The sequence below is a fragment of the Diorhabda carinulata genome, chromosome 10 (genome assembly GCF_026250575.1).
Source record: "Diorhabda carinulata isolate Delta chromosome 10, icDioCari1.1, whole genome shotgun sequence".
NCBI classification, from domain to species: Eukaryota; Metazoa; Arthropoda; class Insecta; order Coleoptera; family Chrysomelidae; genus Diorhabda; species Diorhabda carinulata.
The window spans coordinates 2,489,570-2,514,583 of record NC_079469.1 but is presented as its reverse complement, the minus strand read 5'-3'; the positions used below and the strand labels follow the sequence as shown (position 1 = coordinate 2,514,583).

Here is a 25,014-nt window from a genome sequence, read left to right as displayed (position 1 = left end):
CACGAGAAACCGGTGTTGCTAGATTACATATAATTACAAGATTTTAACTTAATTTTCTTGGTTTCTGATAAAAAACTAAACAATTTGCTCGTGACGTCGTTTTACCTAAAGCCTATATTGGCTGAGAAAAATGAATATTTTGCACTTTTATTTACACATTGATGTTCAATAAAAATTATTGAAGCTTCAAATTAAAATAATATGGTAGAGTTATGGCAACGCCGCTTTTATTCATTACTACTGTCAATTGTCATAGCAATAATCTACAATGTCTCCTACACTACTCGTTGTGACGTTATAACGAACTTAAATGAAACTCATAACGCATCACAACCTGGGCAACCTCGCGAAAAAACAATGTTGCCAGATGACGTATAATTATTAGATTATAACACAATTGAATATCTTATTATTTGAGTTACCAATTACCAATTTTTGTAATGTAAACAAAAATTACATATTTTTTTTTCGAAATATATGCTTTTTTTATTCTTTTATTGACATACTTTTAGTTGAAAGAATTTTTAAGAAAATATATTAATTGTGGTACCACTGCGTTATAATTTCATCAGACACCTGGCACGCTGCGAACCATCTCTGCAGTTCGATGCGCATGTTCACACGCTCGTGCGATCTTACAAGAGACCAATGTTGCCACATGACAGATAATTATCAGATTAGATTAAAATAATTTTCACGGTTTTATATGAAAAATCAAATGTTAACATAATTTTGTAATTTTTTAGTTTGGTCAAAACATATGCTTTTTTCTTCCTTCATGTCCATACTTTTTATCGAAAGTTTATTTCAACGTAATTTTAAGGAAATCTGTTAATTGAGGTACCACTGCGTTATAATTTAATCAAAGATACCTGGCAACACTGCGAGGTTCGATGCGCATGTCCAAACAACCTCGCGGGAAACCAGTGCTGCCAAATGGCAAATAACTAAAAAATCAAATTCTACGTTATAATGTAGCAACATGGCCGTTAATGTGGCAGCAGTGGTTGCAATATACACCGATCATTGTAGTCACATCATCGTAAATTTATTTGAATTCTTACACACACAAACATTTTATTGCAATGAATGTATAGAAAACATTTCTCGATGTATTGTGTTGTACTAATGCCACCTATCTTTAGCTGGTAGTTCTTTTGTACTGTTTTTGAAATGCTTTCGAAAATATCACAAGTAACTACGATTAAATAACCACAAATTTATTTTTTTATCGCTGAAATCAAATTTGAATTCGACGCCATATGGTAATTGAAAAATAAGTTGACCAAGTTAGGTAAAAATATTTATTTTCTAAAAATCTTCATCTTTAGGTACATAATCCGCAAAGAAAAAACATGAAAAAAATGAACGTAATACTGTACAAATCATCACCTACAACCAATATAATATAAAAAAATATTTACAATAACAAATATCTAATAAATTTTGTGATTGAATATTTAAAAACGTGATATAATCTTCAGAAATTCACAATTAGTTTGCTTCCAATCATAAAATTTAAAAAAAAAATAATTCCGAATTAAGTAAAATTTGTGTAACACATGGCAACACCGCAACGTTTTTGTTGACACTGCATCCAAGTTCAGACAGTTAAAAAAGTGTGAAATACAGACTGGGTCATACCATTTGCGGAATTAGGTGAGGACAGTAGACGATAGAAAAAGAAAAGTGTCGCGCATGGTACATGGTAGACATTTTGAATTGAAACAGTTGAATAAAACAATTTTACCGTATTCAATCAAAAATTGTGTACATAAATAAAAGTTAATACGAAGAGAAATAAAAGTTAATCCTCGTTTAGGTTATTTGTCGTTTTTTGTGTTTAATTTCACAGTGTTTAGTGGAAATTTGTGTATATAAATACAAAGAGAAAATAATAGTTAGTTCTCGTTCAAATTTTTTGTCGTTTCGAAGTGTGTTTTGTATTTAAACGTTACCCTGTTTAGTGGAAATTTGTGTATATATTGAAAGTTAATACAAAAAGAAATTAATAGTTCGTTCTCGTTTAAATTGTTTGTCCTTTTGAAGTGTTTGTTTTTGTGTTAAATTTCATCATGTTTTTAAATATCAAATTCACTAGCTACAACTATTCATAAAAGGCAACAAATAATAGAAGAGGCAATTTTACGGGCAAGTAAGTAAATTTTTTTTAAAATTTCACTATAAATTTTAATATACAGAGTGTTTAATAAATAAATAGTGTGCTAATTGGTGTTAGAAAGACAGTAAGTACAGCGATGTAATAATGTCAATATGGTTTTTATGCTATAATTTTGATTTTTATAATAAACATTTGGGCAGATTACGATTTCTGTTGTCCTTAAATTATGGTCTTTATCAAAATGATTTCCATAGAATAGAGACCTAAAGTCAAGACGAGAATTAACACGAAGTAACTAATTTTTCGAGATGTGACCTTCGATATCTTATTATTATTTTTCCATACTCCCAGGGACGGACTGGATCGACTCTATATGAATCCACGATCATATTGACACCACAGAAATCGTAATCGTAAAAATGTTTTAAAATCCTAGTAATATTTTTCAGTAAATTAAATATATAGAATAGTTTGTTCACGTAGAGATGAAAAAATATCACAATAAATTATATTGTCCCTTATAATTCTACTCAAGTAAGTAAAAAAATCGAAAATTTCGAAGAGGAATTTCGAAGAGGAACTGCAACTTGAGAAGATTTCATAATAGATTTCAAATTCACAACCTCGTAAAAAGGAATTAATAAGTTCACAATACTGTTAAATACTTATAGGGGCGGTTTCAGCTTCTTTAGGGTAGGGCTAACGAATTAAAATAAAAAAAGTAAGAAAAAAAAAACTGTGATCAAAACTTTATATAGGCGACTGATTAGGCACTTTGCTCAAACTGTACCAAAGCTTTGATGGTCCCTAAAATTTGTAAGACAGTTTAAGGGAGTAATAACCCCATCTTGAAACCGCGCCTGAATACTCAAAACCTTCAAGAATCCTATATTAATAACTTCTAAGATTGTTTTCTTAGTGGGATTAAAAACCAAAGTGTATAAACTCTAATATATTTCCGAGCTTTCGAATACTTATGAATTCATCCTCTGGGATTGAAATTATAGTCAAATATAATATAAAAATATGTATAAACGTATAATATATACGGTAGTTGACCATAATTTCAGTCCCAGACTATGAATACATAAGTATTCGAAAGTTCGGAAATATATTAGAGTTAGTAAATTTTGCTGTTTGATTTTGCCACAATCCCACTACAAAAACGATCGTAATCTAGTTGCCAAACACTTAATCCCAATTAATTAACAGCTTCTATATACAAATACAAATTTATTAATGTTCAGTTTTTGTATTTACTTGATCATGTAGTACAGTCTTCATGAGGGATTCTTGATGCAGTCGAAAGCGTTTGATTCATCATGTTTTATGTATATTTTAATTTTTTTAAAAAAGAAAAATAAGAAATACTTTTGCTATGCTCAAGATTTTTTTTCGGGTTTGTTTCATAATATGAAATTATTAAACAAAAAAGAATTTTTGTTAAAAATTCTTTGATAATTATAAAAAAAATACTGATTTTTTCTAAATACTTTTCTTAGTAATCTCACTTGAATTTATCTATTGAAAAAGTTGTATTGCTTCTAGATATGATAAAAAATATATAAGAAAAAAAGTTTCTATTATATTTCATTAAATATCACAAAATTTGCTTTATTTTTTAAAACAACGTAAAACTCACAGCTTTGGTTAGCATCCAACTCTTCAATTGATTATTACAAAGGGATCCAAAAGCATGGATAAATCTTTTTTAATAACTTAATACATACTAAAAGCCTTATTAGATGTAGATTTTGACCTTGCAGTCTTATCGGTCCATAATTCGTTAACCGGTTCATTAATTTCAATTGGGAGCTCTTTTGAACCACATTGAACATTTTAAACGAATGATTTGAGATTATGATCTTTGTTTATTAATGTCAATGGGGAGCTCTGTAGAATCATTAAACATTTTGAAGGAACGATTTGAGGTTATGATCTTTGTTTACCAAATCTTCAATGTCAATGAGGAGCTCTGTTGAATCATATTAAACATTTTGAAGTAATGATTTGAGGTTATGATTTTTGTTTACCAGTTCGTTAATGTTAATGGGGAAACTCTTTTGAGCCATATTGAACGAGCGATTTGAGGTTACGATCTTTAACCTTGTTTAATACTTTGAACTAACGATTTAAGGTTATGATCGTCTCAAGTGAATTTGGACATTGACATAGTACCAAATAGTGTTTTTCAAATAATTCAAAACTTTTTTAACAATGAAAAGTGTTCACAAAGTTATTGTTTGGTATGGTTTTTGAGCTGGAAGAGTTATTTATTCAAATTTTTTTGAGAACAAGATCATTACCGTCAACAGGGAATTTTTTTTACCTTAATTAGATGACATGAATAAGTGTTTTCAACATTAAGTGCCATATTGAACATTTTGAATAAGTAATTTGAGGTTATGATCGTCTCAAGTAGAACTGGACATTAATACAATTCGATTCCATTAAACTTGCAAGATTTTCTAAAGGCATGTGTTTGAATAAATTTAACCTACAGGGTGAAAAAAAATATTTCAATGATATAATATTTAATATCGATAAGCATTTTATTCAATTTTAATGATAAGTAGATCTTAATGAAAGACCCTGTATGTACCAAATAGTTTTTTCTTCAAGTTTATTTTTCAAATAAAATATTTATTATGGAATGATGTAAGTAATACTGATACAGAAAATATAATAGAAACTAGTTCAAATATATTTTTCATTTGGTTTATGTACAGAGTGGTACACAAAAAACAATCCACTCGATATTTGATATTAATTATAGACGGTTTTATGGGAAATGTTGAAATAATACCTTATACCGATGAACTGTTTTCCATGGATCTTTAAATTTGTTTTAATGGATTTTATCAACAATCACATTATGGAAAATTAACAATTTTATTATTGCTATAACATTTATAGGAATCACGGTGATTTTATAACAGTTAATGATAAAAAACATTGATATGTGACTCAATTCGATAATACAACATGTCACTAAAGTTAGCAGAGCAATATGAGCAGACAGAAAAAATATAAGCTGCAAATTAAGTGCTATATTAACCCATTCCCTGCCGTGGGCCCCATTTGGGGATCGCGGGTATTTTAGTGATTAACAGTTGGCAGCATTATTTATTCGGTTACAGTAACCCTCATATTAACACATACAATTTGTAAAGAATAAGTGCACCTGTTGATTCTACTTTTTTACTTTAAATATTTGAAATTTAATTTTGAAGTCTTCAAGTCCAAAGCAAGTTAAAAAAAATTATTTTTTATTTTGTTGGGAATTTGATTTTTTCACTTAAGTTTCTATATACCTTTATCTTCCAATTCAAATAAATATTTATAGTAGAATAACAGACGTTTCTTCCTTCCCTTGAACTCCATTGATCATGTTTTTTATTTTGATAATTTTTTCACCGGTCATGCATTAATGAAAACTTTAGGCGAAATGGAAATAAGAGCTACAGGAACGGTTCGTTACAACAGAACCAACAAGTGCCCATTCGAAACGGATGAGGAAATGAAAAAAGAAATTCGAGGCACATTTGATTATAGATTTGATAAAAACAATGATATATTTGCAGTAACTTGAAAAGAAAATAATATAGTCAAAGTATTATCAAATCATCAAGAACTTGACCCAATCCATATTGTATCTCGCTATTCCAGAACTGACAAAAAGACGGTGGCTGTGTATGTACATGGGCGGTGTGGATAAACTAGATTGGCTGATAAAATATAAAATATAGAATAAAAATTCGAGGTAAGATATGGTATTTGCCTCTTATAACAAATTTTAAAGACATGTATGAAAGAAAAACGCAAGAAAACAGTGCCAAAAGTGTAATGTTGGAATACATGTGGATTGTGTGCAAAAATGGCATAATTGATTATTTATATTTCAATAGTATTACTTTTTTATTCTTTGATTTTATAACATTTTAAACCTTTGTATCAGCTTTTTTGTAATAAATTCATTTCCATCAATACTCTTATTATTCCAACCCTGTATTCCAACCATGGTCCCCAAATGGGACTTTTTTGAAAAATTGGTATTTATTTAATAAACCGATAATAAAACCATATTATATTTATTGATTCTTTATATTTGCATGACAATGTTGAGGAAAAAATTATATATTAAAAAAATAAAAGTTGGCAGTTAATGGGTTAAGGAAAGTTTTACGAAAAAGCTGCTCAATTATAGAGAAAAGTTTTTGCTACAAAAAAAAATTATGTATGAAATTGGGGGTTGTTTTCGTAAAGTATAAGCTTCACAAAATGACGAGTAATGCTGATTAGGACCTAGCAAAGCCACACGAGTGTTCTGCTGAGAAAACTTGGAAAAGTCATTTTTTTTCATGACGTCTGTGAAAAATTTTCCGCAGCATTTAATTAGCACTTAATTATTCATATTTTTGTGAAGTTTTTTTACGCTACAAAAACAGCCGCCAATTTCGTGCAATTTTTTTCTAAAATTAACAGAACAGCCAATTTTTAAAAAACTTGTGGGGGAACGAGGGGCAATTGATAACTTAGTAAAAAAGCGATTAATATAAGTAACAAAATCGATTATTTATTAATCGATTTTTCGTCACTAGTAATACCTAGACGCAAATCAAGGAGAAAGCTGTTTCGATGGTTTTTATTTTGCTTAAATATTCGATTGTGAAAAAATTACAATAATTTTGATAACTTTTCAATTATATTTTAATGAATTTTAATAGACATGGTAACGTCAAAAGTAATCAAATGTATAAATTATTTGACAGCTATTGTCATTTTGATAATAATCGAAAAATTGTAGCAACGCGCCCCCTTTTCCCCTACAGCGGAAAATTTTTCGCTTATTGTTTGCTCATATTGCCCAATTTATCAAAAACTTGTAGGGGAACGAGGGGCAATTGATAAATTGGTAAAAACGATTAATATAAGTAACAAATCGATTATTTCCTCAATAAAAATCGATTATGTATAAATCGATTTTTCGTTAAAAGTAAAAATTAGACGCAAATGAGGGGAAAAGTTGCTACGATCGTTTTTATTTCGCTTAAATTTTCGATTGTGAAAAAATTACAATGATTTTGATAACTTTTCAATTATATTTTAATGAATTAATAGACATAGTAACGTCAAAATTAATTATTTGACAGCTATTAGGTTAGGTTAGGTCATTGTTGTCATTTTGACAACCGAAAAATTGTAACGAGACGCCCGGAAAATTTTTCGCTTATTGTTTGCTCATATTGCCCAATTTATGAAAAACTTGTAGGGGAACGAGGGACACTTCTTGATAAATTAGTAAAAAACGAACAATATAAGTAACAAAATCGATTATTTATTAATCGATTTTTCCTCTCATATCGCTCTACTAACTTCTCGATGACATAATACAAACGAATACATAATCGGCAGTTTTTTTTTTTCAACTTACATGATAATACAACACCTTTTCGGTTTGGCGTACTCCATATTCTCCTCCATAGTATTTCCGGTTAACCTCAAAATATCGGTTTCCGGATCGGGGTTAACGTCGTTTTCGTAAACGCTCCCCATCGGCGACGTCAAACTACTCACGTCGTTACTACTGTTCCTAATCTGCGTCCTCTGTTTTTTTAGATCGGCCAAAGTGCCGTTACCGTTAATCGTAACCACAACGTGTACGGTTACTTTTCCGTTGACGTCTGTCGTGTAACTTTTTTCCTTAGCCGAGTCTACTTCGGATGAGGAATCGTTGTCTTTGCCCTCGGGGGCTCTCCGGTCTTCGATTAATTGAATGGCGTTCGGGTTGGTCGGCGATAAATGATTGTTTTCGTCTTTTAGGTTGTTTATGTTGAGTTCGGATAAATGGTTGTTGTTCAATATGGATTTCGGAGGGGTTTGAGTTGTATTTGGAGCCGTAGCCGAAGGGTAATTCGTAATTTCGTTGTCTAAACTCTAGAAAAAAATTATACGACAATAAATAAATTACCGATTATGATTTAAACACATTGTATAGTATAGGGGCGATACGGTTATTTCGTAATGTAGAAAATCGAACTCACTTTGAACGATAAACAAACTACGGGGAGATTTTTGGTCATAGTAACTCGCGTTTATTCACCAGAATATTTTTTATAACATTTTTTTAAGACGGATTTCACTGATCACTATCCGAATCGAAAATGTTTCGTTATTAAAAATTACAAACTTTCTTAATGTGTTATCGCAACTTGTACGTTCACTGAACGTAAATAATTAAATCAATTTTAAAAATTTTAATAAATAAATCTTATAGGAAGTTGATTGATTTAATCATAACTTTGTATTAATTAGCGAAAACTGAATTACGCAAAAGTTTCACTTCTAACTTTTATTTTCAACATTAAGACACGTAAAAAAAGTTCCGAGACATATTTCTAGTTACCCCCAGACAAATAAAGTAGACAGATAATAATATGAAATAATTAATAATTGTTGTTTATTTTTTCAAAATTTATAAAATTAATTATTATATATACACTGGGTAAAGGAAATAATTCGTTTTTATGAGGTAAACTGTCATTTATCATAAAAAATATTGACCTCTAATATGTTTCTAACCAAAAATCCGTTAAAATATTGACATATGACGTGTTTCTAATCCCAAATAACTAAAAAACTGATGTATGACATGTTTATAACCCAAAAACTTGACAGATGATGTGTTTATAACTCCAATCCAATAAAAAAATTGACGAAAGACTTGTTTTAAGCCAAAAACCCGTTAAAATATTGACATAACAAGTTTCTAATCTCAAATATTTAAAAAACTGACGTATGACGTGTTTCTAACCAAAAAATTGTTAAAAGAGTGACATGACGTGTTCCTAGTCGAAAAGATTGACATATGACGTGTTTCTAATCCCAAATCGTTAAAATATTGACATATGACGTGTTTCTAATCCCAAATCGTTAAAAAACTGACGAATGATATGTTTATAACCCAAAACCCGTTAAAACATTGACAGATGATATGTTACTAACTCCAACCCGTTAAAAAATTGACGAAAGACTTGTTTTTAGTCAAAAATCCATTAACATAGGACAAGTTTCTTATCCCAAATCGTTAAAAAACTGACGTATGACGTAACCAAAAACCCGTTAGAAGAATGACATAAGACGTATTTCTAATCCCAAATCGTTAAAAACTGACGTATGGCATGTTTCTAACCAAAAACCCGTTAGAAGAATGACATAAGACGTATTTCTAATCCCAAATCGTTAAAAACTGACGTATGACATGTTTCTAACCAAAAAACCCGTTAAAAGAGTGACATATGACGTGTTTTCAGCCAAAAACCCGTTAAAACGTTGACAAATGACAAGCTTCTAATCCCAAATCGTTAAAAAACTGACATTTGACGTGTTTCTAATCAAAAACCCGTTAAAACTTTGACATATGACGTATTTCTAATCCCAAATTGTTAAAAAATTGACGTATGACATGTTTATAACCCAAAACCCGTTAAAACTTTGACATATGACAAGTTTCTAATCCCAAATCGTTAAAAAACTGAGGTTTGACGTGTTTCTAACCCAAAACCCGATAGAAGAATGACATATGACGTATTTCTAATCCCAAATCGTTAAAAAACTGACGTTTGACATGTTCCTAATCAAAAACCCGTTAAAACTTTGACATATGACAAGTTTCTAATCACAAATCGTTAAAAAACTGACGTTTGACGTGTTCCTAATCAAAAACCCGTTAGAAGAATGACATGACGTATTTCTAATCCCAAATTGTTAAGAAATTGACGTATGACATGTTTATAACCCAAAACCCGTTAAAACTTTGACATATGACAAGTTTCTAATCCCAAATCGTTAAAAAACTGAGGTTTGACGTGTTTCTAACCCAAAACCCGATAGAAGAATGACATATGACGTATTTCTAATCCCAAATCGTTAAAAAACTGACGTTTGACATGTTCCTAATCAAAAACCCGTTAAAACTTTGACATATGACAAGTTTCTAATCACAAATCGTTAAAAAACTGACGTTTGACGTGTTCCTAATCAAAAACCCGTTAGAAGAATGACATGACGTATTTCTAATCCCAAATTGTTAAGAAATTGACGTATGACATGTTTATAACCCAAAACCCGTTAAAACTTTGACATATGACGTATTTCTAATCCCAAATTGTTAAAAAATTGACGTATGACATGTTTATAACACAAAACCCGTTAAAACTTTGACATATGACAAGTTTCTAATCCCAAATCGTTAAAAAACTGACGTTTGACGTGTTTCTAACCCAAAACCCGTTAAAAGATTGACATATGACGTGTTTTTAACCAAAAACCGGTTAAAACGTTGACATATGACAAGTTTCTAATCCCAAATCGTTAAAAAACTGACGTTTGACGTGTTTCTAACCCAAAACCCGTTAAAAGATTGACATATGACGTGTTTTTAACCAAAAACCGGTTAAAACGTTGACATATGACAGGTTTCTAATTCCAAATCGTTAAAAAACTGACGTTTGACGTGTTTCTAACCCAAAACCCGTTAGAAGAGTAACATATGACGTGTTTTTAACCAAAAACCGGTTAAAACGTTGACATATGACAAGTTTCTAATCCCAAATCGTTAAAAAACTGACGTTTGACGTGTTTCTAACCCAAAACCCGTTAAAAGATTGACATATGACGTGTTTTTAACCAAAAACCCGTTAAAACGTTGACATATGACAAGTTTCTAATCCCAAATCGTTAAAAAACTGACGTATGACGTGTTTCTAACCCAAAACCCGTTAAAAGATTGACATATGACGTGTTTTTAACCAAAAACCCGTTAAAACGTTGACATATGACAAGTTTCTAATCCCAAATCGTTAAAAAACAGACGTTTGACGTGTTTCTAACCCAAAACCCGTTAAAAGATTGACATATGACGTGTTTTTAACCAAAAACCCGTTAAACGTTGACATATGACAAGTTTCTAATCCCAAATCGTTAAAAAACTGACGTTTGACGTGTTTCTAACCCAAAACCCGTTAAAAGATTGACATATGACGTGTTTTTAACCAAAAACCGGTTAAAACGTTGACATATGACAAGTTTCTAATCCCACATCGTTAAAAAACTGACGTTTGACGTGTTTCTAACCCAAAACCCGTTAAAAGATTGACATATGACGTGTTTTTAACCAAAAACCCGTTAAAACGTTGACATATGACAAGTTTCTAATCCCAAATCGTTAAAAAACTGACGTTTGACGTGTTTCTAACCCAAAACCCGTTAAAAGATTGACATATGACGTGTTTTTAACCAAAAACCCGTTAAAACGTTGACATATGACAAGTTTCTAATCCCAAATCGTTAAAAAACTGACGTTTGACGTGTTTCTAACCCAAAACCCGTTAAAAGATTGACATATGACGTGTTTATAACCCAGTCCTTGACAAATTTGGAACATTTTGAATGAATAAAAATGAGTCTAAACATGTCATTTAATTTTCCTGGTCATTCTGGCCTTTTACAATCTCTTAAAGTGGATAAAAATAGTGTGCCTGGCAAGGAAAATGACAGAAATTTATGAAATTAGTATATTTTCATCAATCCTCGACAAATTTGGATGTTTTTGAATTTATATAATGACTTTAAGTGGGTGAAAATGTTTAGAGATTCTTTTTTATGTTATCCTGACGTACCTGACAATGATAATGATGTGAATTTGTTAAATTATTTTATTTTCATCAGTCCTTGACAAATTTGGAACATTTTGAATGAATAAAAATGAGTCTAAACATGTCATTTAATTTTCCTGGTCATTCTGGCCTTTTACAATCTCTTAAAGTGGATAAAAATAGTGTCCCTAGCAAGGAAAATGACGGAAATTTATGAAATTAGTATATTTTCATCAATCCTCGACAAATTTGGATGTTTTTGACGTGTTTTTAACCAAAAACCGGTTAAAACGTTGACATATGACAAGTTTCTAATCCCACATCGTTAAAAAACTGACGTTTGACGTGTTTCTAACCCAAAACCCGTTAAAAGATTGACATATGACGTGTTTTTAACCCAGTCCTTGACAAATTTGGAACATTTTGAATGAATAAAAATGAGTCTAAACATGTCATTTAATTTTCCTGGTCATTCTGGCCTTTTACAATCTCTTAAAGTGGATAAAAATAGTGTGCCTGGCAAGGAAAATGACAGAAATTTATGAAATTAGTATATTTTCATCAATCCTCGACAAATTTGGATGTTTTTGAATTTATATAATGACTTTAAGTGGGTGAAAATGTTTAGAGATTCTTTTTTATGTTATCCTGACGTACCTGACAATGATAATGATGTGAATTTGTTAAATTATTTTATTTTCATCAGTCCTTGACAAATTTGGAACATTTTGAATGAATAAAAATGAGTCTAAACATGTCATTTAATTTTCCTGGTCATTCTGGCCTTTTACAATCTCTTAAAGTGGATAAAAATAGTGTCCCTAGCAAGGAAAATGACGGAAATTTATGAAATTAGTATATTTTCATCAATCCTCGACAAATTTGGATGTTTTTGACGTGTTTTTAACCAAAAACCGGTTAAAACGTTGACATATGACAAGTTTCTAATCCCACATCGTTAAAAAACTGACGTTTGACGTGTTTCTAACCCAAAACCCGTTAAAAGATTGACATATGACGTGTTTTTAACCCAGTCCTTGACAAATTTGGAACATTTTGAATGAATAAAAATGAGTCTAAACATGTCATTTAATTTTCCTGGTCATTCTGGCCTTTTACAATCTCTTAAAGTGGATAAAAATAGTGTGCCTGGCAAGGAAAATGACAGAAATTTATGAAATTAGTATATTTTCATCAATTCTCGACAAATTTGGATGTTTTTGAATTTATATAATGACTTTAAGTGGGTGAAAATGTTTAGAGATTCTTTTTTATGTTATCCTGACGTACCTGACAATGATAATGATGTGAATTTGTTAAATTATTTTATTTTCATCAGTCCTTGACAAATTTGGAACATTTTGAATGAATAAAAATGAGTCTAAACATGTCATTTAATTTTCCTGGTCATTCTGGCCTTTTACAATCTCTTAAAGTGGATAAAAATAGTGTCCCTAGCAAGGAAAATGACGGAAATTTATGAAATTAGTATATTTTCATCAATCCTCGACAAATTTGGATGTTTTTGACGTGTTTTTAACCAAAAACCGGTTAAAACGTTGACATATGACAAGTTTCTAATCCCAAATCGTTAAAAAACTGACGTTTGACGTGTTTCTAACCCAAAACCCGTTAAAAGATTGACATATGACGTGTTTTTAACCAAAAACCCGTTAAAACGTTGACATATGACAAATTTCTAATCCCAAATCGTTAAAAAACTGACGTTTGACGTGTTTCTAACCCAAAACCCGTTAAAAGATTGACATATGACGTGTTTTTAACCAAAAACCCGTTAAAACGTTGACATATGACAAGTTTCTAATCCCAAATCGTTAAAAAACAGACGTTTGACGTGTTTCTAACCCAAAACCCGTTAAAAGATTGACATATGACGTGTTTATAACCCAAAACCTGTTAAAACTTTGACATATGACAAGTTTCTAATCCCAAATCATTTAAAAACTGACGTTTGTCGTGTTCCTAACCCAAAACCCGTTAGAAGAGTAACATATGACGTGTTTTTAGCCAAAAATTCGTTAAAACGTTGACATATGACAAGTTTCTAATCCCAAATCATTAAAAAACTGACGTTTGACGTGTTCCTAACCCAAAACCCGTTAAAAGAGTGACATATGACGTGTGACATTATTCTAACCTAAGTTACGAGTAAAATATTGACATACAAAGTGTTTCGGAAAGATAAATTGAATATCCGTTATAAATAAATTGTAAATATAAAAATGAATATTCGTTCGACTTACATTACTTTCGGCTTCCAATCTCAATCTAGCTTCTTCTACGGCGTCCCTTCTAGCCGTCAGACCTTTATCTCGTAAAGATGTCCGCCTCACGGATTGAGTTCTCGTATTACTCTGAGATCTGCGCACTTTCCGTTTCGCTTCCGCTTGCTTCTTAATTTCCTGTTCGTTCCTCAATTCCAAAATCCTCTCCTTTATATCGGGATCCTCGCAAATATCTGCAAAATACCTTCAATTCGTAAACAACATCACAAACCCACAAATATTGTGACCTCCTATCGACCTCATTTAGTATTATGTGGTTGTTATTAATTTCCGAGATACAGTCACTTTACGTACCTACAACTTTCCCAAACGCCCCCGTATCAAAATTTTTATTTACCTGATGGTGTTTCGTCGTGTTTGTTTTTGGCATTCAAATTAGCTCCAGCTTGCGCTAGTAGCTCTAATACTTCGGGCTGAAAATATGTTATGTCATTTTTTACTTGATTTTTTTTCGTCGATATTTCGACTTACGTGTCCCCAACAAGCTGCCGCGTGACTAGGTTGCCATTCATCTTTATCCTTGACGTCAGTCCTGACGCCTAAATCTAGAAGGAATTCTACCACCGAAATGTATCCGTTAGCAGCCGCTATATGTAACTGAAAATTAACACGAAACACTAAATTTATTAATAGAATATGTAATGTACAGTTTAATCTGAAAAAATAATAAAAGAAACACAAAAAACGTATACTGATGACCTGATAAGACGATGGGAAACATTATTAAATTAGTATTGTTACCAACTCGTTCACTGACATAAACAGTGAAGTCGGTCCTGTTCGATTATGGTAATGGTGAACGCGTCGATTACCTGTACGGCGACAATTTCTTTGTTTTGTTTTTATAACCTGTTTACGTTAGATTAAGGTCTTTTTTTATATTTATTTCTATTTTTATTTGTTTTTACGACAAATCAGAGGTTTCCAGGAAATCGAACTTTCTGGAAAGTGAGATAGTGTATAAAAAACGAGTCTCTATCATATGTCATAGTTAACACACTGGTATGATGAAAAGTTGATCAAATAGTGTCTATTTGAATAAATTAGTGTGTTAATTATTGATTAATTGTATGCAACCTGGCAAAGATATTAATGAAAATTTATGAAATTAGTATAATCTTTGACCAATTGCAAATTTTTTAATTAATATAATGGCTAAAAGTAGGTAATTATTGAGTTTGAGAGTTTCGTTTAACGCTCCTGGTGTTTCTGGAAATGATGATAATGTGAATTTATGAAATTAGCATATTTACATCAGTCCTTGACAACTTTGAAGAATTTTGAATTCATATAGTCGCTCAAAATGGGTAAAAAATTAGTATAAAAATTTCTTTCTAACGTTTCTGATGGCCTTGGTAAAAATAATGATGTGAATTTATGACATTAGTATATTTTCTTCAGTCCTCGAGCAATCTGGACTATTTTGGATTGATACAATCGCTTAAATTGAGTAAAAAGTGGGTCTAAAGTTTCTGTTTTATGCTATCCTAGTGTTTCCAGCAATGATAATAATGTGAATTTATGAAATTAGTATATTTTCATCAGATCTTGACAATTTTGAATTTATATAATGACTTGAAGTGGGTGAAAATGTTTAGAGATTCTTTTTTATGTTATCCTGACGTACCTGACAATGATAATGATGTGAATTTGTTAAATTATTTTATTTTCATCAGTCCTTGACAAATTTGGAACATTTTGAATGAATAAAAATGAGTCTAAACATGTCATTTAATTTTCCTGGTCATTCTGGCCTTTTATAATCTCTTAAAGTGGATAAAAATAGTGTCCCTGGCAAGGAAAATGACGGAAATTTATAAAATTAGTATATTTTCATCAATCCTCGACAAATTTGGATGTTTTTGAATTTATATAATGACTTTAAGTGGGTGAAAATGTTTAGAGATTCTTTTTTATGTTATCCTGACGTACCTGACAATGATAATGATGTGAATTTGTTAAATTATTTTATTTTCATCAGTCCTTGACAAATTTGGAACATTTTGATTGAATAAAAATGAGTCTAAACATGTCATTTAATTTTCCTGGTCATTCTGGCCTTTTATAATCTCTTAAAGTGGATAAAAATAGTGTCCCTGGCAAGGAAAATGACGGAAATTTATAAAATTAGTATATTTTCATCAATCCTCGACAAATTTGGATGTTTTTGAATTTATATAATGACTTTAAGTGGGTGAAAATGTTCAAGAGATTCTTTTTTATGTTATCCTGACGTACCTGACAATGATAATGATGTGAATTTGTTAAATTAGTGTATTTTCATCTGTCCTTGATGAGTGTACAAAATTTCGAATTTATTTAATCCTCAAAAACCTATAAAATAGATCGAGTTGAGTTATATACTACCTTGTGATCCTAACAAGGATAAAAACACGAATTTATAAAATTATAAATTCTTGATAAATGTGCAAAAGCTTGAATTTGATTGTTTGGATAAAAAAATTCGTTGTACCTGATGAACCTGTTTAGAATAATACAAAAAATTTACGAATTTAGTAATCAGCAAATCGTGTCTGAAGATTCCATAAAAAAATAATAAATACTCACGGGCGTTGCACCTTGCGCATCGTAATATTCCAAATTACCACCATTCGCGGCAATCTTTTTCAAATCTCTTAGCATCTGCGCCTCGGTGGCGGCCCTGGTTTCGTCTATCAATTGTTGCGTGACCCCACGTCGAGCCATTTCGCTTTCTATATAATCCAAAGCTGCTTCGTCTTCGCAAATATCGTACGGCATGTTACCGTCAGCGTTCACGGCTAATAAATTAGCACCCCTAGATACTAGAATCCTGAAACATTTCGAAACAACCTTGTATAACATGTCGATTGTGAAGCGGTAGTATCGATCACCCATTTCAGTTACCTGACTAATTTAAGATGGCCGCAAGTTGCCGCCGCGTGTAGAGGTGTCCATTTTTCGCTATCTTCCGCGTTAACGTTAGCCCCGTATTCTAATAATAATACTAACATGGATTCGTTATCGTCTATACAACATTGATGTAGAGCTGTTAAACCATCTTCGTTACTAGAGTCCGGACTCACGCCTTTCATTAATAACCTACGCACTAAAATTCGAAAAAAAAACAACCTCAATGACCTGCCCTTGAACCATCAAACATGCTATTTAACTACATATTTAAAAGAAAATATCTCGTAACCATAAACAACAAACTTTCAACATAAGAAGATAGATTTGGCAACCGTGCAAGCCATCGAAACGTTAAATCACGTGATCACGCTGTCTAGCTCTTACACTGACATTTCGTATAGAACCAGTCGATTCATTTCATTTATTATAATATTCATAATAATATATAGGGTGTTTCCCTATGTATAAAAGCGGTTTTTGATACATCCAAAAAGGGGTTATAAATACAAGTTTTTAAATCAAATAACAGCAATGCTAAATTATGCCGAAATTGTAATAAATTTTTCAAATAGCTGATTAATTTAAGTCGTAGTTTGTTGTATATTCAACAAAAATTACGAGTACCGATTATTATTTATTAATATTTAAAAAACATCAAGGAATTACTAACATTATCATCCATCGACAGTAGATGTCATAATTAAGCGTTTAATAACTATAATTTAGAGCCACACCGACCCTATCCATTTGCTATCAGAGATTAAAACCGTAGAGAATCAGTCATCAGTATATTATCATATTATCTTTCAAATTACCCTGTATAACATCGTCAAACATTATAAAATCGAAAATAATATATGAACATATAGTATCTGATTTTATAGCTAACAAGCAAAACGTATAAATCACCTGTCAATTATGCTTACAAGAATAGATAGAAAATTAAAGTTTCAAAAAACTTATCGCTTTCACTCACTACCATATCAGAATATAAAAGATTCTATCATATATCTATGATCCCTTCACTTCATTTAGTTTCCGAATACCAATAAACACGATCTAGATTAATTTCCGAACGTTCATTTCGTGATCGGGTTAACTTTTTTTACGAGTTATTCGACTAATACCTCGCCCTGTATAAATAACTAACACAAATTTACATTTAATTTCGTGAATAATGATATTGAAACGAAAGTTTACTTTTTCTTTTAATTTGTATGAGTAAACTGTTCAAATCATCATTTTTTATAGTCTCGACTTTTTGTGAACGTGCCTTAATCTATTGAATGCGAATAACAATCTAATAGCGCCATTTACATAAACAAACATGGTTGACAATAACGAGTTAGACGTTGCCATATGTAATCTCGATAACCAAAGTCAAAAAGATTTATTTTCTTAGCCTGTGTTATCTGTCACTAGATTTATTTTGTAGATAAGAATTTTATTAGAAATGAATTTATTTTCACGAACTCACCTTCGTCTATATCATTTCTAGCTGCCGCTTCTAATAATACCACGCTGTCGTCGAAAGATATTCCTCGTTTATTAGATTTTTGATACTTTGAGTTTCTTTTGCTATGTTCTTTTTCTTTTTGTAACCAAAATTTCAATTGGAGGTTTCTTCTTTTTCTAGCTAACGATAATCTGTCTTGCGTGGACATTTGTTCCACTATGGGCATTTCTTCGATTAATTGTTGATGATCCATTTTGTTTTTGTTCGTTTTTACTTCCGGAACTTCTCAGTCTTAACTTGAATAAATATAAGCTTTAATGATACACAAGAAAACGGAAATAATGAAACGCGGAATCGATAAAACAATCGTGGATGGCGTATTATTTCATTATATGATTTTCATTTTGAATTGGGTCATATTTGATTCCTATTTTAGTGAATTTCTCTATAAATTTAAACACAGGGCCGGAGTTCGAATTATCTGTAAATCATAATCTATAAAAAACCTTAAAATGTTATAATTTTTTCTATAAATCATTAGAAATGTAATTCGATGTAATTCTTGGTATTTTTTATGAAATAACACTTTTATTTTTAATGTCTACGTTGCAGTATTACCTGTATATTAATAACTATTAAATATTTCTTAAAATCATTTCAATGTCAACTATTTATGGTCATGACTTTAAGTGATTTACTTATTAATAACTCATTACATAACTGATAGTCACTAATTTTTATGTTTACCACAAAAACGAGTTTTTTTGTAGCATATTCAATCCAGTGGCGTAACAGGTCAATGACAGGTGTCACCTAGTGAATAAAATGATTCAATCTATAGAAATATGAAGTAATTTTTAGTAAATCTATTACTAACTAAAATTTTTTGTTTGTACCCTTGTTTATACCATAAAGTTTTCTAAAAATCGATAGATGGCGCTTAGTTTTTTATCAATTAAATTACCTAATCGTATTAACACTAACCTCTCATTGTAATTACGTACCGATAAAGATAAAAAGATAATGTTTGAAGGTCATATTCAATCTACAAATATTTACATACCAAAAAATCTATTATTTTCATATTCATAAAAAAAAACAGTAGTTTGAATCAGTAACGGCTCGTGGTGAGAAATTGTAGGTATCGGCAATATTTTAAAAAAAAATTACCTAATCGAAGTTTTGTCATCGACTTCCTTGTCTATGAATAACTTACTATACCCCTTTTAACAAATACAGTGTGTGAATTTGATTACACTAAATCTGATACACATAATTGTTGCATCAAGCTGATGAGACCCTACAATAGACGAAACATGTAGATATAATACGCTCCAGTATCTGTTCGGAGCCGTGGCGGGTCGCTAGTTACATTTAACAAAATCAAACTATCGCAAATTTAGCTATAATCGTCAATAAAATTAACATATTGTTGTTAATATAATGAATTCAACATAATCCACGTGTTGTTTTTTTAGTATCTCATATCCCATAATAGAATTAGAACAAAAAAATTTAATAATCGATATTCAAATTAGAACACATTGGGCCACTTTAAGTACTAATTAGAAATTAAATGATACGCTTGCAGAGGAAAATCTTTCCTATATCAGGGACAATTCTATAATATATCTTATCTCTTATAAAAATATCCCTATTCGACCCAAAACAACAACTATAGTGTCAACCTTATTTTCGTGTTCAGAGACTTAGTTCACCTGTGGTCGTCACCTTATTTACCAAAAAAAAAAAGCAGGTTTTGCTTTCTTAGAAGCATTTTTGTTAATAGGGCATGGGTCCTGGGTCCTGTCCGGCTGCTGTGGAATTTTAAGGTAATAATTTTGTTAATTACGTTTTGAACACCCCTCGTATCATTAGACGAACGAAATATTTTATAAAAACGTAGGCGTTGGAAACACTATTCTACGAAAAGTGAAAGTATATATAGGAATTCGCTTTTTTATTGTTATTTATTTCTTGTTTGTTCGTTTCGTAATCACACAATATTTGCATTTACCACGTAATAATTGCCAATCTATGATACCTATATAATTATATTCAATGTGTATTTGGAATAAGCTCGTTCTTATATTTAAAAATAACTTTATCTGTTGAAAAAATATTACCAACAAAAATGACTTTTTGAGGTTATGTTGAAAGTTTCGAGTTCAACAACTAACTAAAACTTCTTTCCATAATCTAGTATTTAAAAAAATTGATTATGTTCAATTCAAAACATAAATTAGCAAATATGTATGAACTTTCTAATCACATATCAATATATTTATTAAAATCGAAACTTTTGATACCTTTGTGTTATGGTAAAAGCAGTTTAGTTCCATGGTACTTATATTGTTTTACTTACTATTGATTTAAATTAATCCAATCGCGATGATATCATACTTAAAAGCATAATAATTATAATTACATAAAACATACACATGTACAGATCTTAAACATCTCAAATTTTTTGTTACGTTTCAAACCAGATTATCATCGGTCTTATCAACGATATGTAGCGGTAATTCGGTTTTATCAAAACAGATATGTGGAAGGTGGAATGAGATACAGTAGCGTACTCAAATTTTTGTAAAGAATCAAAATTTTAATTATTCAAAAATTCAAAAATTGTCCTTTCTCATCCCTTACATATATACATGTTTCAAATGGCATAACAGTATTTTATGGCTTCACAATATTCATAAGGTTAAGTGTTTGTTGACATCAGCGAGCATGCGCATGCAATATTTCCGCTGGGATACGGTAACAACGCGCTAGATTGACAATAATTGTACTACTATATTTTTCTTTTCTTGAACAACCTGTCGTTTGACCTGTATTATCTCCATATCTTGAGAATATTTCTAGTGCTCAAATATACCATAGATCATAGGGTAAGACTTCCGTATCATACCGGTGACGGAAGTGGTTGGGGTTTGGTATATAGGTTCGGTTGGAGGCGTGGACTCAAAAAAAGTAACCATTCATTGCGGGAATACAAAGGGGCGGGATTATGAAAAAGTGATTCTATCCATATATTTAATATCATAAATATCTGTCTCCGTCCTTTATACTTGACATGGTACATAGATACATATAAATAATTCAAAATAACAAATGGAAAAAAATATTAACCGTGTGTGATTCGAATTCACGATTCCCTACTATAATTGCAACGTTTTTTATCATGTCAAATATCGATATATAACATTGAAAATAATATGTTACGTAACAGAAAATCGATTGAAATGATACAAAATATGATTGTGGTTTGATCCAAACTGCAACGGAATGTTGGATAAATTTTTTATTTGTTTAATGAAAAATTATTATTTTCAATGTTATTTACTTAAAAACATTTAATTATTCATTTCATAAATGATAAAATCCCTAGTAAATGTGGGGATTTTAGGGGTTTTTAATTGGGGCTTTAGGAAGATGAATAATTGAATGTTGGGAACACTGCAATGCAGTTGCTGTCAACACTGATTATAATTGGACAAAAAAAGTTATTTAAGCGAGAAAATAGCATAATTAGCGTATAATTTGTAAAAGAAATTACTTGAAATAACTCACAAAGTTTGAAATTACATCTAGAACGAACCTAACCTAAAAAATTGTCCTTTATTTTTTAGTTGTGTTAGGTGATATTTCATTATTAAAAGCTCAATATAATTTTAATTTATGGATATTTTTCGGTTTTTGCGTGCTCGGAACTCTTTAAAAAAATTTATATATTTACTGACTTAAGCCTGGAGTACATTATAATGGTCAAAAAAATCACATTGGCATAGTTCCGCCCCCAGCTGCTTAGGCAATTAGTTAATATTATTAAATATAATAGCAGGATTTTCACTTTTTTACAAGTTTCTTTCTATTAAATGTAACTAGCGACCCTCCGCGGTTTCAAATAGGTACTAAACTATATTATGCTTCAATTTTTTGTTTGTTGTAAGCATCGTGTGTCGTATATGTGTATTAGATTTAAATTTTGGTATGTAGATGTTTTAAAAATAAATTAATATATTCATTCACATAACATGTTTATTAATCGTACCTGATTTTGTGTAAAAACTATAACTAGAACTATAAGAAATGCGTTTGAACTCATTTTCATACGCATTTGAAAGATGTAGTGTAATAAATTTGCACATTATATGTGTTATAATGGGTATAGCAAGTTTTTTTTGGGGGGGAAGTAGATAAAAGATAGCACGTACTTTTTTATGGATCTATAAGATTGATATCTCCTTGCATTATTTTGGGAATTAGGTAGAGCTGTCCTTGAGACATAACTTTTTATGATACTTCAACTGTTATCACCAAATTTAAACAAAACTTAACCTTGTCATTGAATCACCATAATTATTGATGAAAAATTCATGAAAATTTAGTGTGTAGTTTGTGGATTTATGTCAAACAAACAGATAGAAGTAAATTTTCATGACATTTATAAATATTTGTAGTTTTTGTTCCATTTTTCATTTCAAATTGCAGTTCACTCAGATATTTTTTATTTAAAACGAATCAAAATTCAAATTCTATTAATTTTCCACCCAAACTAAAATTTCTATTTTGTTAATTCCATTTCCCCTTTATTCCTACTAGACTTATGTTTAACTTTCACATTATTACTAACTATCTCAGGTTCGTCTAAAGGTACATTAGGTAAATCTTCCTCAAGCATATCTATCAATTCTTCTTCTATAGCTGCTTCATCTTCTTCAGTAAAATACCCACTAATAAGTTCAGTAATTATCTTTTGTTTATCTGCTCCCTCTTTAGTATCATCTAAAATAGTTTCAATGTTTTTAATATCAAGAGCAGCATTTATTTTCTTCAATGTTTCGTTAGCTATTTTCAAGCCTTCAACTACTTGATTTTCGATTTGTACAAACTCCATATCATTTAATATTTGCTCTATATTATTGAGGATTTTATCCAATTTGAACATGAGTTGCTCTTGAAACCTTTTCTTTTTTATAATAAGTTTCGCTCTTTCTCTATGTCCATTTGTTAATAATTTCTTGGCGACTTCTAAGTCTTTGTTAATTGACCGTTCAATTGTCCTATGGTATTGTTTTAAAGCATCTCGTTGTTGTTTTAATTTTAGAATTGCCCTATCTTGTTGCGTCACTCTCGTCTTTTTACTACATATCGTACCCATTTTTGTTTTCTTTTTACTTAGTTCAATATTTTTTAATTACTTGACATGGATTCAAGTTGTGTTTTTACTCAAAATTTTGATTACTGATAAGCTTTTTCAATTTACAAAATGCCAAATCTAATAATTCATATTTCTGTATCACAAAGTAAACCCATATAATTACCACAAGATGTCAGAATTATAAAACAAATTAATAAAAATGAAAATATGGAAACTGTGTAACAATAAAAAAAGATTGAAGAAAACAAAAATTCTAATACTTTAATCAAGTTCTAAAGTATATTTGGAAGAAAATATGTTATAATGACTGTGACCTACCTTCTCAAGTCTATGAAATAAAAAACAATCATGACAAAGAAGGTCAGGAGGTGAATGTGCTACTTGATAAATTTTTTCATAAATTTGTTCACATTGAAGTGTTTAAAATAATATTTATATTAAAAATGAATATACAATATGAAAACTTACCTCTCTCCAAACTGGTTTTCTTGCTAATTCAGATCATATTAACATCAACTTGTTTATTTAACATTTATATATTTTTTAATGAAGCACATTTTTTCTCACACATTTTGTACTTTCAATTAGGTATTTTATATTGAGTACATACAGCACGATTTTTTTTTCGATATGGTTGAATGATTTTAAACAGTGCACAAATACATGTTTCTTCTTTCACTTTTTGTTTATATTTACCACAAATAACCTACACATACGTATTTAGATCGTGTCTCTGCTACCGTTACCGGTGTCGAAACACAGTCAAATACATTGAGAAATGTACTTAGAGTAGACTACTTCACTTATCTATGAAAATGTATATGGTAATGATACGAAAAATGAAAAAGAAGAATCTACTAACCTAATAGCAGTTAGTAGTTCATTTGTTTTATAATTAGAAAATTCAATTTTTTATTATGTACAGGGATGGAAATAATTACGAAATGTTGATAAATTGAAATTTATTTAATTGAACTAACATTTAGTGGTTCATTTGTCCCAAATTTGTTTTATAATTAGAAAATTCAATTAATTTATGTATTATATACAGGAATGGAAATAATGAGAATTAATTGATTAGTTCGAAATTTATATGAATAAACTAGCATTTAGTAGTTCATTTGTCCCAAATTTGATTTATAATCAGAAAATCAATTTTTTATTCTGTGCAGGGATAGAAATATTTGGAAATAATTAATATATAAATATTTTACTAAATTTTCCTAAATTCATTAATTGATAAATGTATTTTTTTATGACCTATAAGGAAGGAAATAATTACTATATTTGAGTTTTTAATATTAAAAGGAGTAGTTCATTTGTCCCAAATTTTTTATCTTATAGATCTCAATTTTTCATAATTTACGGGGATGAAAATAATTAGAACTTCTTGATTTATTCTAATGTGTATTATT

General features: G+C 30.2%; 2 protein-coding genes across 5 annotated transcripts; both read right to left on the bottom strand.

The window, feature by feature from the left end:
- Positions 1–1,290: 1,290 nt before the first annotated feature.
- On the bottom strand, positions 1,291–24,326 carry LOC130899037 (protein phosphatase 1 regulatory inhibitor subunit 16B). Of its 4 annotated transcripts, none has more exons than XM_057808702.1 (8): positions 24,068–24,326; positions 18,454–18,728; positions 16,971–17,172; positions 16,653–16,896; positions 14,556–14,681; positions 14,422–14,497; positions 14,043–14,257; positions 1,291–8,059 (listed from the first exon to the last, which is right to left on the bottom strand). In XM_057808702.1, exons 2-8 carry the CDS (start codon positions 18,683–18,685, stop codon positions 7,553–7,555), a joined length of 1,602 nt encoding a protein of 533 aa, XP_057664685.1. In that variant the 5' UTR covers positions 18,686–18,728; positions 24,068–24,326; the 3' UTR covers positions 1,291–7,552. The 4 variants fall into 4 exon arrangements, with proteins under 4 accessions (XP_057664685.1, XP_057664687.1, XP_057664686.1 ...); XM_057808704.1 differs by having other exon boundaries at positions 18,454–18,723; positions 24,068–24,296; XM_057808703.1 differs by lacking the exon at positions 24,068–24,326 and adding an exon at positions 20,798–20,949.
- LOC130898892 (charged multivesicular body protein 6-A-like) lies at positions 23,003–23,599 on the bottom strand. Its single transcript, XM_057808485.1, has one exon. It carries the CDS (start codon positions 23,597–23,599, stop codon positions 23,003–23,005), a length of 597 nt encoding a protein of 198 aa, XP_057664468.1.
- Positions 24,327–25,014: the final 688 nt, after the last annotated feature.